General features: G+C 32.8%; 3 protein-coding genes across 9 annotated transcripts in view; 2 read left to right on the top strand and 1 right to left on the bottom strand.

The window, feature by feature from the left end:
• The window catches only part of Dnah3 (dynein heavy chain 3, axonemal), a 54,882-nt gene extending 43,284 nt beyond the window's left edge, over nt 1-11,598 (top strand). For 2 of the 3 annotated variants that reach the window (XM_088224079.1, XM_088224081.1), the window contains 5 exons: nt 491-682; nt 2,653-2,861; nt 6,851-7,061; nt 7,162-7,200; nt 8,208-11,598. In XM_088224079.1, the coding sequence (XP_088080205.1) occupies nt 491-682; nt 2,653-2,861; nt 6,851-7,061; nt 7,162-7,200; nt 8,208-8,504 (948 nt within the window). In that variant the 3' untranslated portion in view covers nt 8,505-11,598. The remainder of the gene's footprint in view (nt 1-490; nt 683-2,652; nt 2,862-6,850; nt 7,062-7,161; nt 7,201-8,207) is intronic. The other variant, XM_088224080.1, reaches the window with a different exon arrangement.
• On the bottom strand, nt 3,451-12,222 carry LOC148283114 (GSK3B-interacting protein-like). Of its 4 annotated transcripts, none has more exons than XM_088224086.1 (2): nt 12,056-12,222; nt 3,451-4,705 (listed from the first exon to the last, which is right to left on the bottom strand). In XM_088224086.1, exon 2 carries the CDS (start codon nt 4,694-4,696, stop codon nt 4,340-4,342), a length of 357 nt encoding a protein of 118 aa, XP_088080212.1. In that variant the 5' UTR covers nt 4,697-4,705; nt 12,056-12,222; the 3' UTR covers nt 3,451-4,339. The 4 variants fall into 4 exon arrangements, with proteins under 4 accessions (XP_088080212.1, XP_088080213.1, XP_088080211.1 ...); XM_088224087.1 differs by lacking the exon at nt 12,056-12,222 and adding an exon at nt 11,667-11,690; XM_088224085.1 differs by lacking the exon at nt 12,056-12,222 and adding an exon at nt 6,114-6,267.
• Nucleotides 12,223-13,064: 842 nt separating this feature from the next.
• LOC148283115 (forkhead box protein K1-like) overlaps nt 13,065-14,521 on the top strand; it is an 80,297-nt gene continuing 78,840 nt past the window's right edge. For both annotated transcript variants that reach the window (XM_088224082.1, XM_088224083.1), the window contains exon 1: nt 13,065-13,423. In XM_088224082.1, the coding sequence (XP_088080208.1) occupies nt 13,065-13,423 (359 nt within the window). The remainder of the gene's footprint in view (nt 13,424-14,521) is intronic.

Genomic DNA, 14,521 nt, shown 5'->3' on the forward strand with positions numbered 1-14,521 from the left:
TTTTTTGCGTGTTTCATGTGTCATTCAAATATTTTTTTAATTTCTTCGATCCTAATTTTCTTCAAACAGATTTTGATTTCTCTTTTATTTATGTGGAAGCAAATTAAATAATTTGGCAGAAAAATTATCCTCGCATCCTTGTCTAAATGTTGTGTTAAAGGGAGGAATATTGACAGTGATATTATTTCTTGCCCTTGGATAGTTTAGATAAGAAAAACGATTTTGATTATTTGGCGTTTAGGATAAACGGAAATTACTAAATAACTCAATAAGTATCACATATTTGACATTTAAGATTATACAGAAAGGAAATTTCACAGAGAATCATATTCTGTAGAAAAACTGGCGTTTAGGATAGCTCAGAATTGTATAGAGAATATGCTAATCATAATTTTTAAAATATCAATCTGGGCTTTCTGCATAGGAACCATTGTATTTTTTAAATATTTTTTTTCTCTATTGATTTCAAATCAAAACTCAATGGTTCCAGTTGCTGTTTGGCACCTTGCTGACTCAAACTACAATAACAGCGGGAGGAGGGGGCGGAGAGGGAACCGAAGGGGGTGTGGTGGATCTGGTAAAGGATATTATAGGAAGAATGCCCCCTTTGTACGATATAGAATATGTTTCTAACAAATACCCAGTGCTCTATATGAACAGCATGAACACTGTACTGAGACAAGTAAGTTCATAGATTGTTATGACCAATATTTAACACATTCGCGGCTATGCCGGCTTCAGCTGTCAAAATCATCTCTGTCATTTACGAAATGTCCAAGACAGATATAGCCTACGTGAAACTGAAGTAATTATATGGTAGGAAGAGATATTGTTTCCCTATAAAAGACAGATTGCGAGAAAAGTGTGTTTGTCAAATAAGATTTACGCAAGTGAAATATTTTATTTTTTTTTAAGTTATGGTATTATGTCTATACGAGTGGATCCTATAAGAACAAAGTATCCGCAAATGTGTTAAAGCGCTATCTCTGTAATTTTCCAATTGAAATAATTTATAAAGTCCGCCAGGTCTTTGGAATAATTGTCGAGATTCGCTGCATTTGGTGTAATGATGCAGTGCCCATTGGACCATGAGGTGCGAATAAGAGAATGATAATTATGATATCATATAGAATCATAGGATGGTTTAAAATTCAGTACTTGTCTTCTAAGCTACTCAAAATATTGTATAAGCACCTCTTTTCATTTTGCATCGTGTTTGTAAAAAAATAGGTTTTTCCTCAGAGTAATAATGCGTAACCTAGAGAGAAGCCCTATCACTATGTTTCATAGAACGCAAGCGATGTTGGTTTGTTGGTTGGCAACCGATTGGTGGCCATTTTGTTTTATTTGACAACACAAACATAACGGTTCGATTGGATGCTTTTTTTTGTAGTTGTGCTTGGCTTTGTTTGTAAATATCTTGGATATTTACGTTATAATAAATAAAAATCGACTATGGTGAATTGCAGTATGTTTGGTTGCATCAGTAGGAGCGTCAAAGGAGTCAGTTTTCACAGGTAATTGATTCCGAATATTTTCCCATGATTTACATTGATTTTTGGCATTTTTTTTTATTTTTTTTATTTGATTTAATAGCATAATTATACATTTTTACAATTTAAAAAAATTTCACTTGTTATATTTTTACTAAAACTAAAATCCCACCAAGCCACTTTTTGTAGCTTGTTGGTGTTGTCTTGTCCCGACACGTGTATTATGTTGCTTAAAAACTTTTCTTATATCAACATATTTACTTCATATACTATTTTTTCTCAATTTAGGAGATAAATTTGTGAATTAAAGTATGTTTACTGTTGATAATGACAGTTGATTATGGGCAACATGTCAGGGCCGCACTAGGTATCCATATAAAGTTTGAGTTTTTATCAAGTAGAGGTCGATTCAAATTTTACTCGTAAATAGCAATGTTAACCTTGAAATCGCATCTAAAAAAATGCGTCCAAATTTCAGGCTGCTACGACTCGCCATTGCCGGAGATGTGACAAACAAACAAACAAACTCAACACAGTACTTTGGTTCCATGGAGGTGGGATTTATGTCCCAATAAATGTAACATAAGTATATTGTGAATAAAATGAATAATGTATTTTCTGTTTTATAAAATAAATATAGGCGAATTATAGAAAAATAGATTGGAATAACCCTGCAATGATAAATACACAGTTACATATTTAAAAGTAATTACAATGCAAATTAATATCCGTTTGGCAATTCTCGACCCAAGTACGTCCCATTGTTTTGCTGCGAACTGTACCTAACTTAATACCCTATAGTTATAAAATGGTTTTCCTACGTTTGGGCTCCTCTCTAGGTTACGCATTATTACTCTGAGGGTTTTTCACTCATTTAGTAATGTGAAAAATAATCTTATTACTTTCTAAATTTGAATATTTTAGAACACAACGGGCTAGCTATAAAAAAATATATGAATTATTCAAGATGATAAATCTTGCAAAATAAAGCCTTTTTTAATAATAGTATCTCATACTCACCTTTTATATGAGATAGGGCTTATGTATATTATTAATAATAATGACAAAATATAATTATAGGATTACCAAAAGAGCTCAGCTCAAAAAAAAAACTTTTTGCACTAGTATTTAAAAAATATATATATTTGTATATTTGAAGGAACTAATTCGCTACAATAAACTGCTGGGAGTAGTAAAACGTACCCTCCACGGAGTACACTTAGCTGCCCAGGGTCTGGCCATCATGAGCCCTGAGTTGGAGAGCTGTTTTGATGCCATCGTCAAGGGGATTGTTCCCAGCGTATGGGCCTCCAAGTCCTATCCTTCCCTTAAACCTCTGGGATCATATGTATCAGATTTCCTCGCCAGGTAAATGACTATTAATTATTTTAAACATTTACATTCTTCAATGAGGAAGTTCAGTGTCTTTTTTTATTTTTTAATGGAATATTAAACTAAGCCAAATATATTTTTTTTATCGTATTATCAGCGCTATGATTTTTTAAAGTTTTGTATTTCTGAAATAACTCCGCGTGTGACGTCAGAGGTTGTTCTCTGACAGTTCTTCCAATTGGTTCGTTTACGGTAACCAAACCGGATATCCTTCAAAGCTCTCATATCATTGGATGGTTCATATGAACCAGTGAGGTCATTTAAAGTAGTGCGTTTTTATTAATATATTTTTTTCTTTTTTCCTACATTTTTAAGAAATTTTACTGTACAATTTAATGCTCTAATTTTTACCGCGCGCAAAAAAACATTTTTTGTATCCAATTTCCCGTAGGGCTGAAAATAAATTACAAACAATTCAATCTAAAAGTAAAAAAGTAATACTTGCTTCAATGCGAAATAGATAGCAAATAATTTTTCTGTGGTATGTTGTTGTTTATTGTAAATAGTTGATATCATAAGCAGGTTTGTGTACATTTTTGAAGATAAATAAATAAAAATAGCTGTATTAAAATAAATAGAAAATCATTTATTTTGTAGACAAAAATTTGTACCAATTCAATAACAATAATAATTGATCAGTGTATGTGTAAAAACAATGAATGAATTTAAAAAATGTCCTTAAATATTAAATAAAAGCTTCTGAGTTATCCAATATGGAATCACAATGCAAACTTCAATGAAATGCAATTTTTACTGTCTATTTTTAATTTATATCACAATGCATGTAATTAAATTAATAACTGATATCTAAGAGAGTATGTCAAATACTTATCATCTACTGGTATTAGTATTTCCAAATAAACAATATGTTTTTAAAGCATTTACTTTTCGCTAAGTGCATTCCTTAACCTAAAATATTATTTTATAAAAACATTAGTTTTTTAATAATGGATTTAACCTCACATTTAGCTAAATTAAGTAGTTATATGGTATACGTATTAAAGCGCAACAGTGATTAGTGATTACATTACATTCGTATGTGGAAGGGAAAGATTTATTAACATTATTTTCGTGTAACGTTTGTATTGTCTGTTAACAGCACTGACCATCTGCTACTAATTTTTCTAAGCACTAATTGGTTACAAATTAGCTCGAGTGTTACTTCTAGTGAGTGTTTTGTGTTAAAAAATATTCTCCAGGCTGAGTAGACAGAGCGGTCATGTGATCTTTGTTCAATTGACTGTCGATCACAGATTTTAATACACACTAGCTACAATCATCATGCAGGAGTGACTACAATGAACTGAATATGAAAGACCGACCATCCTGCTTTCATGCAGTTATTAATAAGTCATGTTTATTTCAAAATTAATAAATTAGGTATTGTTATGACTACCAATTCCCGTTGAAAAATTATTTGTTTTAAGGTTGGAATTTTTAATCAAATAAGTTATTTATGCTTTGTTCTCCAGCGATTTCAATTTTTGTATCAGCTCATTAGCAAATGAATTTTTATATGTAGCACTTATAATACTAAGTAAACTGTACGGAGTTTCACAATACTCTTCCGAACATAAACTTTTATCGTCGAACTGTTCCCCGACAACTTGGAATCCGGAATAAGACATTTCTATGCAGTATTCCTTCATTTCCAGCGTCATTAGATTTAGGTAGATTGTTCTGCTGGTTTTGGGTAACTCTTTGGAAATTTCCACAGAGTGAACATGATGCTTGACATCGTTGATCACAGCTTCTGCCTCCCTTATCCAACGGTCCTTGTCGGAAATCTCTATCTCAACATTGTCGTCCATGTTGTAATACTGAAACAAATCAAAAAAGAGGTTTGAAGTATGAATGTATAAATACCTGAGACCACGAGTCATGAAGGCATAACAATGCCTTTACATAATTGGTTTCATTTGGGTCAATTTTTTTTAAATCAAATCTCATTAATAATATAAATTTTTTTAATACTGTATTATCAGTGAGTGAGTGAAAATTCGACTAAGGAAGATTAATAATATATATAATCAAGAGACGTGATGATTTACTATCTATTTATAAGGACTGCTTAATAAAATTTAATCTTTATTTATTTATTCTCTCCCTTCCCAGTGATATGTAGCCATACACATTGCATCTAATAACGTTTGTATCTCTGTAAATATAATAAATACTGGGTTAAGATTTTCATTATTCCTTCATTATACATTTAAATGTCAATTGAAATAATTTATAATTAAATAATAAATACTTATTTTGGGAAAAAGAATTTGATTAGAAATTGGAGATAAATCACCTATACAATCAAAAACTTGTCCATGTGTTCCATTGTCGCGGCGATTAAGTAAAAGAGAACCGAATATACAAATGCCTCAAATACTCTTTACGTCTCACTCTTGATGCTATATAGATATATTCATGACTGAGAGAGACGATTTCACGCGAGACGCAGGTCAGCCTGTACCACTGCCATAAAATGCCAGTTGCTCTCGAACTCCGCTAAGGGTGATCTGTTTGCTCGCGCTGCGAGCGTTAGAAATGAATGAGCATTAGAATGTTTTTTTTCATAATTTTAGCAATTATATTTGAAATGTTATCACTTTTGACTTGAAGCAACTGCCTATGAATGTCCACGTTTTAGGTTTTAAATCCCTCATTTTTGTATGCGTATTGACGACTACGCAGCACCGGAATGTGCGTTTTTTTTTATCACAAAAGGGAAGGGTTAACACTATACAAAAATAAATAACATAAAAGCAAAAATCTAATTACATATTGGTAATAAAATTCCCAATTTTTTTTTTAAGGACACGGGCCTTGATTAACAATGGCAGGTATATAACCGATCTAAATCATCACTGCATTAAATTGCTAACTGTTGCATGCGTGTAACTGGCGAATTTATTGAATAATTAGTTTTATGATGATGAATGTGAAACAAAAAATGAAGTCCAGTTGGTCTATGTGGGACACAAAAATTAGTAAAACTTTTCAGAGCATATAGTCAGTTCATATAAATTCATTAATTGATGATACAATGTAACTGCATTTGTTGTTGTTCTTAAATATAAACTGTTAAGCATGAGGCTTTTAAAGATGACCAAGAAGACATAAGGATAGGGAAACCAATAAAGTTATGAAAAACATATGTTTATGCCCAATTTTATAGAGAAAACGTCGAGACCTTTTTGTATATATTTTTTTTATTCGGCTGTTTAATTTTACCTCCATTGTGTTGAAATATTCGGTGTAAGTAGTTATCCTCTGTACACCACACAATGCCTGTAATCGTTTTGCGACACTTGTAACTCTTGTCTCTCTTACACTCTGTCCCCATTAAAATAAATCTTTGAACTTTAACCTCTACTTCTCTTCATCTCACTAGATGCATTGTTTTCTTTATTTTATCTCAGTCATACTTGCATAACTATGGAATTCTTGTGATAAATATATTTTACGTTTGTATTAATTTGTAAACATTCAATATTTACTGTTCATTTTCCCGGGCAATAAACATCTAATCGGTTTTAATATGCTATTGAAAATATTAAAAAGTATAATTTTTATGCACCTTACTAATGTAAAATAATAATATAATATTCAAATATATCAAGATAACATTGAAATAATACAAATGTTAAAATTCAATTTTGAGCAGAAAAAACTTTACAATTCATACTTAAAATAATCTTGATTCAAATATATTTATTTATCTAATTATACTGTGTGTAAACAGATCAAACACAAATTTTAATAATCCATTTTTTATTTATTTATTTACACTATAAGTTAATTTGCATGTTTCATTGTAATTTATTATAAAATAATAAAAAAAGGAGTGATCCACAAATTTGGATCACTCATATTTTATTTCTATAACAAATTACAATGAATTTCCACCAAGAATTTTCTCTAACAAACTTGAATGTTTTTCATAAATACATTTTTAAAAATAATTTCAGATTGAAATTCCTTCAAGACTGGATAGAAAACGGACCTCCAATAGTGTATTGGCTGTCTGGGTTTTATTTCACACAATCTTTTCTCACTGGAGTTTTACAAAACTACTCTAGGAAGTACAAAATCCCCATTGATCAACTACACTATGAGTTTGAGATTTCTATATATGAATCCAGTGCCCCGAGTGAACCAACTTTTGGTGTATATGCAAAGGTAAAAACAAGTTTAAAAAATAAATATTTTTTATCAATCTTGTCTGATACATTATTACATATTAATTATTAATGCCATACATAAAACCATTTCCATGCAGCAAATACAGGAAAAGTTTGATGAAAGTGTTTTCACAGAAGTGAGTAAAATTTTTATTCCAACACCACTTTTTTTGTTTTGCACACTTTTTTAAAATTCTGTAAAAAAATATCATCATTGTAATGGTTAATATCTAATATCTCTTTTATAACAAAATTTATTTTTAACCCTTTGCACTGCAATGCCGCCATCGCTATGGCATTGAAGTTTCTAAAACGAATGACTAAATTAGTTTTTAGGAATTAGAGGCCCAGATTAATTGGATAATTGCCATTCAAACAATAAAAGAAAAAGTTTGTTTAAATTATCTGCGTTAATTAAACATAATGGTACCTAATTTATTTATTTATTGATTTTTGCATTAAAAAAATATAAGACATTCAAAATAATGTATCATAACTGAGATAACCTGTGCCGAGGACAATTTACAATACACTTTTTGTGTGTGTTCTTTTTTCAATATTGTCAGCGAAAAATCCAATTAGGTACTTAGACACATACATAGCTATCATAAACATAATCCGATCCCAACGCTCGGCGGTATTTATCCTTTACATTAGCCGACCATTTGGATTTTATTACTTAGGTTCTTATTTCGAGAATGATGTTTTTAACAATTGAAGATTTTTTGTGTAATTTTTTACAACATTTTTGTTCGGTATGTCTGAGAAGTAGCTCGTTATAACAGTTAATAATTGTATAGAAAAACCAAGAACTAAAATGTCAACTTATGTTTCCTCGTTACATCCGAGATCTCGCTATTTCCGTGATCATTATAACCGAGTTCGACTGTATGCGTATATGTATACATATGAATTCACTATTAATGGAGCAATTCGCATGCTGAATACAGCTTCTACACATAATATGGACATATTTTTAAGTATATATCGGCAGTTTAGCAGCTATCTGCTTTCTATTCATTAACTTTTAATTCATCGTGTTATTCTACCTTCACAGTCTACATTGCGTAATAGGTTAAATAACCCGTAAAGATTTGCTGGCTACAATTTCACTATTAAATAAATAAATGTGTACTCTTTTCAGGGATTGTTCCTGGAAGGTGCTAGATGGAACCGCAATCTTAAAAAATTAGACGAATCGTTTGCGAAAATTCTATTTGACACAGTTCCTATAATGTGGTTACGTCCGGCCAAGAAAGCGGACTTTAACCCCCCTCCGAGCTACTTCTGCCCGATCTACAAGACGAGTGCTCGGAGAGGGGTACTTGCTACAACGGGACACTCGAGCAACTTTGTCACCAATATGACATTCAATAGTGACCTCCCGGAGAGGCATTGGATAAACAGAGGTGTGGCTTGCTTGACACAGCTAGATGACTAGTTTAAAATAAATTCTTAACAAATAATTTACTAGGAAAAATTATTAAAAAAACATCAGCTAAATATTCATCATCTTTATTATTCCCTTTCCACACTGAATAGTGCATAGGGCACTGCATTGGTACACCAATCGCAGCGTATCTTAATCGTTTTTTTTGTTACATGAAGGTAAGACGCTTACGCTTAAGGTGCCAGTCCAAGGACTAAGAAATATTCTAGCGTAAAAACCTTTTTTTAATAAATATTATTTCATGTCAAATAATTTGTCATCAGTTTTATAATCATTTCGGCGAATTGATCATGGTCCGATCAATTTGATCCCAGTCAGTAAAGAATTCACTTCCCTCTTTTCTCAATCCAATGAAGTACATATTATGTACTTCTGGATTACTTTCTTTCAGCACAAAGATGCTGAGGCTACCAGATTACAGAGAGCTCCATGGGCAGCTTTTCTCGTTTGGCAAAGAGCTAATTTTCCATGTATGTGGGATACTTATGTCCTCAGATGCGGTGTAGGGTATGTGGTGGGCAAGCTGTCAACCATGTCGGAAATCGAACCAGAATGATAGACAAACGAGCATTATTATTACATAGTGGGGGATGGGTGCGAAATCTGTGATATAATTGAGTAACAAATGCTTAAATAAAAACTTAAGGTGTTGCGTTACATTAGTCTATTTTACAAAAACTGTAAATCCAATGTAGTGTCCATCTTTACAAAAAATAATTGAACAAATATTTGTAAATAAAAGCATTCTAAGTTATGAAATAAATGTGTATTTTTTAGTCAATGGCGTTCTTAAATTTTATATAACCTGTATTTTGTTCAATTACAATAAATTTTTTTATGTGAAAATGATTATTATATTTTTGTATGTCGTTTATAAATGAAGTTTGTATGTCATTATGTATGTAAATAAAAGATTAAATCACAAAGCATTTTTAAAATTATTTTAATAATAATTTTTCAATTATACTAGAACAAGCCGACAAAATGTTTTGGACAACATTGTAGAATCCATCAGCCCAGATGATGGACGCTACAGTGCTGTCCGAAATATCAGCAAAAAGGATGAACATATTGCATAATAACCCAGAAAAATGACATCAGTATTAGACATGGAGAAGTTTTTTGAGAAGGTGGGGATCATTTTATGCACACTGTGTAACATTCACATTATCATCCCTTAATCCCCTAATAAAGCAAATTTAAAAAAAAGAAGGAATCTAAAAATAATGTAAAAAAGAAGCAAAGCATAAAAAATATTGTGGTTCCATGGTAGTGTACAGATAAGAGGTCTGAGGTTCAAACCCGCTACACCACAATTTAGGACAAACTAAAAATAGCCTCAATTGGAATTTTGTTTTTTTTTCAAACTAATTTAACAGTCTGTTTATTTGTGTTCGATTTATACTTACTATTGTAAATTAACAATTTTAATTACTATATGCTAATGAAGTATGAGAAAGTTCAGTGCTACTGGAAATTGGATATAAAAAATGTTTTCTGACATGCAGTAAAAATTGTACAGTGAAGATTCTCAAAAACGTATGAATAAATTAACAAAAATACATTTCGATAAAAATGAATTATTTCAACGTCACGAATTGTCGCCGGTGAGTTGTGCTGACATTTAAAATTAGAACGCCGCAGTATCAAAATACACTAAATTCTGAAAAAAATTACTACCTGGAAACAAGAAATCTATCACAACACAGTAATTGATTGATTGATTCACAAGAACCTGTGACGTAGCTCTTTTTCATTAAAATATTTTTTATTATTTTTTTCATAGATCTTTGAGAAACTTCACAGTACAATTAAATGCGCTAATTTTTACCGCATGTAAGAAATCATTTTTTTACATCCAATTTCCCGTAGCACTGAACTTCCTCATTGGAGTGTATACATGAAGATCAGTCTTATATTCGAATCCAGTGCCATTTCATTGGCCCATCCAATTCCTTGCACGGAATCAAGCCCGAGACTTCAATCAGAGCGGGCAAAAGCTCTAACCAGCTACGATAATCTTCAGTGAATTTTCTCTTTTAGAAGATTTATCCAAGAGTAGCCATTAAGTCAAAAGAACGCATCCAGGGTTCTAATTCTATTCATCATGCGCAGACACGCGATATAATTTACTATAGAGGACGTGGCTCAATTTGCCTGTGTTATTTTCAGAGAATATTCTTAATTTATTATTATTAGTAATACACTAGCAGCTATTAAGCTGGTGCGTGTATATCAAGTGTGCGTGGTTATTAAACATTATAAATTGATGTGTGCATCTCGGCGGTTTTTGAACACATTAACTGAACTAGCCCCAATCAATTTCTCGGGAAGTCCATTCCATTTCTCCACAACTCGGTTTGTCAGGAAGTTCTTCCCGGGGTTGGATGAGAAGGAGGTAGTGTTGAGTTTCAATGAATGACCTCTGAGATGGCGGTTTTCATTCATAGTGAACATTGATTTCAACTTGGGTAAATTATATTGCTCAGTTAAGATTTTGAACGTTTCAATAAAGTCACCATGCTGCCTCCGCTCTTCCAGTGAACTTAACCTGAGCTCCCTTAAGCGGTTCTCGTCTGATTTATTTCTTAGAGAAACTATTATTTTAGTTGCTCTTCTCTGGACTTTCTCCAACAACTCTTTGTCTTTTTTAAAATAGAGACTCCAGATTCGGTAGGCATACTCCAGGAGTGGACGAACATATGTTTTATAAATTTTGAGGAACAAATCTTGGGTGATGTGAGCGAATGTTTTCCTTATTAAGTATAAGAGGGAATTGGTGTGTTTGACAATTTCGATAATATGTGATTCCCATTACAACAATTTGAAGCGTAATACTGATCACCATACCTTCCTGTAACACATGATCAAGATACACTGTATGTACTTTTCCAATGCAGTGCCCTATGCACCAGCAGGTGCGTATTAGGGTTTGATGATGATGTTTTACAAATATTTTAGATAAAGTATTCTACATAAATACATTAATGACTAATCTATCATATAGTTCAGCTATTAATAATTTTGGTCTTAAGTGAGACTAAAAACGGTTGAAATATTTTTTAATTGTGTCATTTTACCAATGATTAGTTGACCCACCCTATTTATTTAAACTTATTTAAACAAGTTTCTAAAATTGAAATAAACAATGACCTAATTTCTATAATACATTATGAAAACACTAAAATCTGCCATTTTGATTAAACTGAGATAATCACACTCTAGCCTAGAAAAATATTCCGGATTTAAGAACAGGTCGAATAGGTGTAACTAAGTTATTGCGCAATAAAACAAGTTTATTAAAATATTTTGTTTTCTTAAATATAATAATTCGTGCACCTTTTTCAAGTATGTGAAATATATTATATAGTATTTTGACTAATGTAAGTCAAAATACAAATATTTCACTGTAGAAGCTTATGTTGTTATGAAGGCATAATAAAAAACTTACCTGCATAATAATGTACTTTCTACACACAATCATAAATAAATGTTTTAAAAAAATAGATAACAATAATGAGTAATCGAATAGTGAATCATACCTGTGAAATATTTCTTCAAGTAATAAAAGAAAACCTTAACTAATAATGTTACTGAAATAAAATTTAGTAATCGAAATGGAAATAAACAAACATTACAAAATTATAAATAATAATAACAAGTCACGCGTGACGTTTATCAACTTGACTTTTATATCCGTAAAGTTGGCTATGGGACCTCATAAGAATTACCAACACAAAACCATATCATTCATATTCATTAGCCAAATATTGTTTACTAACGACACCAACAAACCATGAATAAAATGTTAAATCAGCTTATTACTCTGAAACAACGGGATGTTTATAAATAATAAAATAAAGCTTTTGTACTTGCTTGGTGTTAATAACCTTATTTTCAATATTTTAAATTTCCCGCTAACTTAAAAGAAAAAATAACAATTTTTTACACCAGTTCTACACTAGATGGCGTTACCAACAACAATCTAAACGTTGTCCATGTCCATTATTTTGTACTGCGTGTACCGAATTGTCATTTTTGGTTATATACCGTCGCGCCTCATGTTGATTTAAAGTCCTATAAAGTACAATATTGATCAGATCAACTGAACTACATATTTACCTTAATCCGTACTCGTATATCGAAGGTTTTTTCTGTAAAGAAACTTATATCTTCGGGTTATATTTTAATTTTAAATAACTCGAATCACGTGGTTGTTTATATAATTCTTGTTTACAGGCAGAAAGTGGAAACTGCGCGCATGTGCGTCATGTTAGTAACAGTAACCTCAACGTCGAAGAAATTTGTAAGGATCGCGTGCACTGACTGCTGCTAAATTTGTAAAGGAAATCCATAATTTAATATGCGTTATTTTCTTTTCTGTTAAATTTAACAGTGATTATTATCTAGTCCGAGTGTTACTTATTCTCAAAATGTTATCTTATTCTCGGCTAAGTGTGCATTAATGTTTTGCCACCCACGTTTTCGCTGTGGGTAAACACGGTGCGGTGTGGCGAAGTGTGACCCCGGATCGAAAGTGTCGGAAGAAGAATGTCCCAATATCCGAGGAACGCCGAGAGCGACGCCTGGGCTCTGCTGGCCCTCAAGTCGGCCCCGGCCAGCCCATCCAAGGTGCAGTGGGCTCCCGATGTGACGGGGGCCCCCATCGCGCGCCTCGAGGGTCGTGACTTCGAGTACCTCGTGCGGCAGAAACACATCGTGATCGGGCGCAACAGCAGCCGCGGCGACGTGGACGTCAACATGGGCCACTCGAGCTTCATATCCAGGCGGCACTTGGAAGTGTTCTTCGACCATCCGGCGTTCTTTATGACCTGCAACGGGAAGAACGGCGTGTTTGTCGACGGTGTGCTCCAACGGAAGGGAGGGCCCTCGCTGCAGCTTCCGAGAACGTAAGTGCATTTTTATACGAGTTCGATGTAAACAAGGAAACGTGCCGCGGTCGGAAGTAGGCGATCAGCTCTACTCCCAGCTCGCTCGTTCCTTCGGCGCAGTAGGTCGCGGTCCGTGATTACGCCGTTTCTCGTGGCGTTTTATCAATCCATCCATTTACGGCGTATAATCTACGCGAAAGAATCATATTGTGCAATATTCATTGTGTACATTTTCTCTCATATTGATCTTTTTAAGTACCGCGATATCACGTGATACGTGACGCAATTTTAGGTTAGAGTAATCAAAACAGTGGCCGTAAATAATAATAAAAATATACACAGCCAGTGTTGTTACTGGCTAGAGATAGGTTGGCTAGGTTCTGGTATGGGTACGAGTTCGGGCGGTCGGATTATTATTAGTTTCTGGTTTCTGTATTGATTACATCATACACTTGTAAACAAAACGTGTGCACCGCCACCGCCTTACGCCAGCGCGAGGAATAGAAGATAAGCCTAACTCGCTGCTTGCTGAGGAGTATTAAGTACAAGTATCGAGCTCAGTATAACAAGAAGCGGCTGATAGGAATCAATAGCATAATTTAATATTATCAACACGATGCCTACGAACTAACTGTGACCGATATTAATTCTCAACATCCGCTCAGTGACCACTTCAGTAGCAAACAATATTTTATTTCTCCGACGCGGTATCTATTTGTTTACAATGTTACTATATTTTGTATTTTATTTACCAAGAAACCTACTTATTTTGGTACTAAATTTATACTCCTCGTAATTTGTAACAATGTAAGTTCATTTAATTTGCACCTAATCTATGTAATCATATTACCGATACAGTTCAAGAAAATAAATAAGTATTCTAAGGTTTAAAAAATAGTATTTGAATGAGTATGCCCTTTTTTGTCCCACATATCTGGAATAATCGTTAGATATTTTTTTTTAATATTTCAAACAGACACAACACATGTGCCTATTTGCGATTCATAATAATTCCGACTTAGTTATATTTTAATTGCATTATTGTATTTATTCCCTATATACAGGTGTTCTTTAAACCCTGTCACATCCGAAACCACAATGATCAGTATGGGCAAG

Source organism: Micrasema longulum, unplaced genomic scaffold (genome assembly GCF_059751315.1).
Source record: "Micrasema longulum isolate JH-2025_06_02 unplaced genomic scaffold, ASM5975131v1 h1tg000261l, whole genome shotgun sequence".
Taxonomy (NCBI): domain Eukaryota; kingdom Metazoa; phylum Arthropoda; class Insecta; order Trichoptera; family Brachycentridae; genus Micrasema; species Micrasema longulum.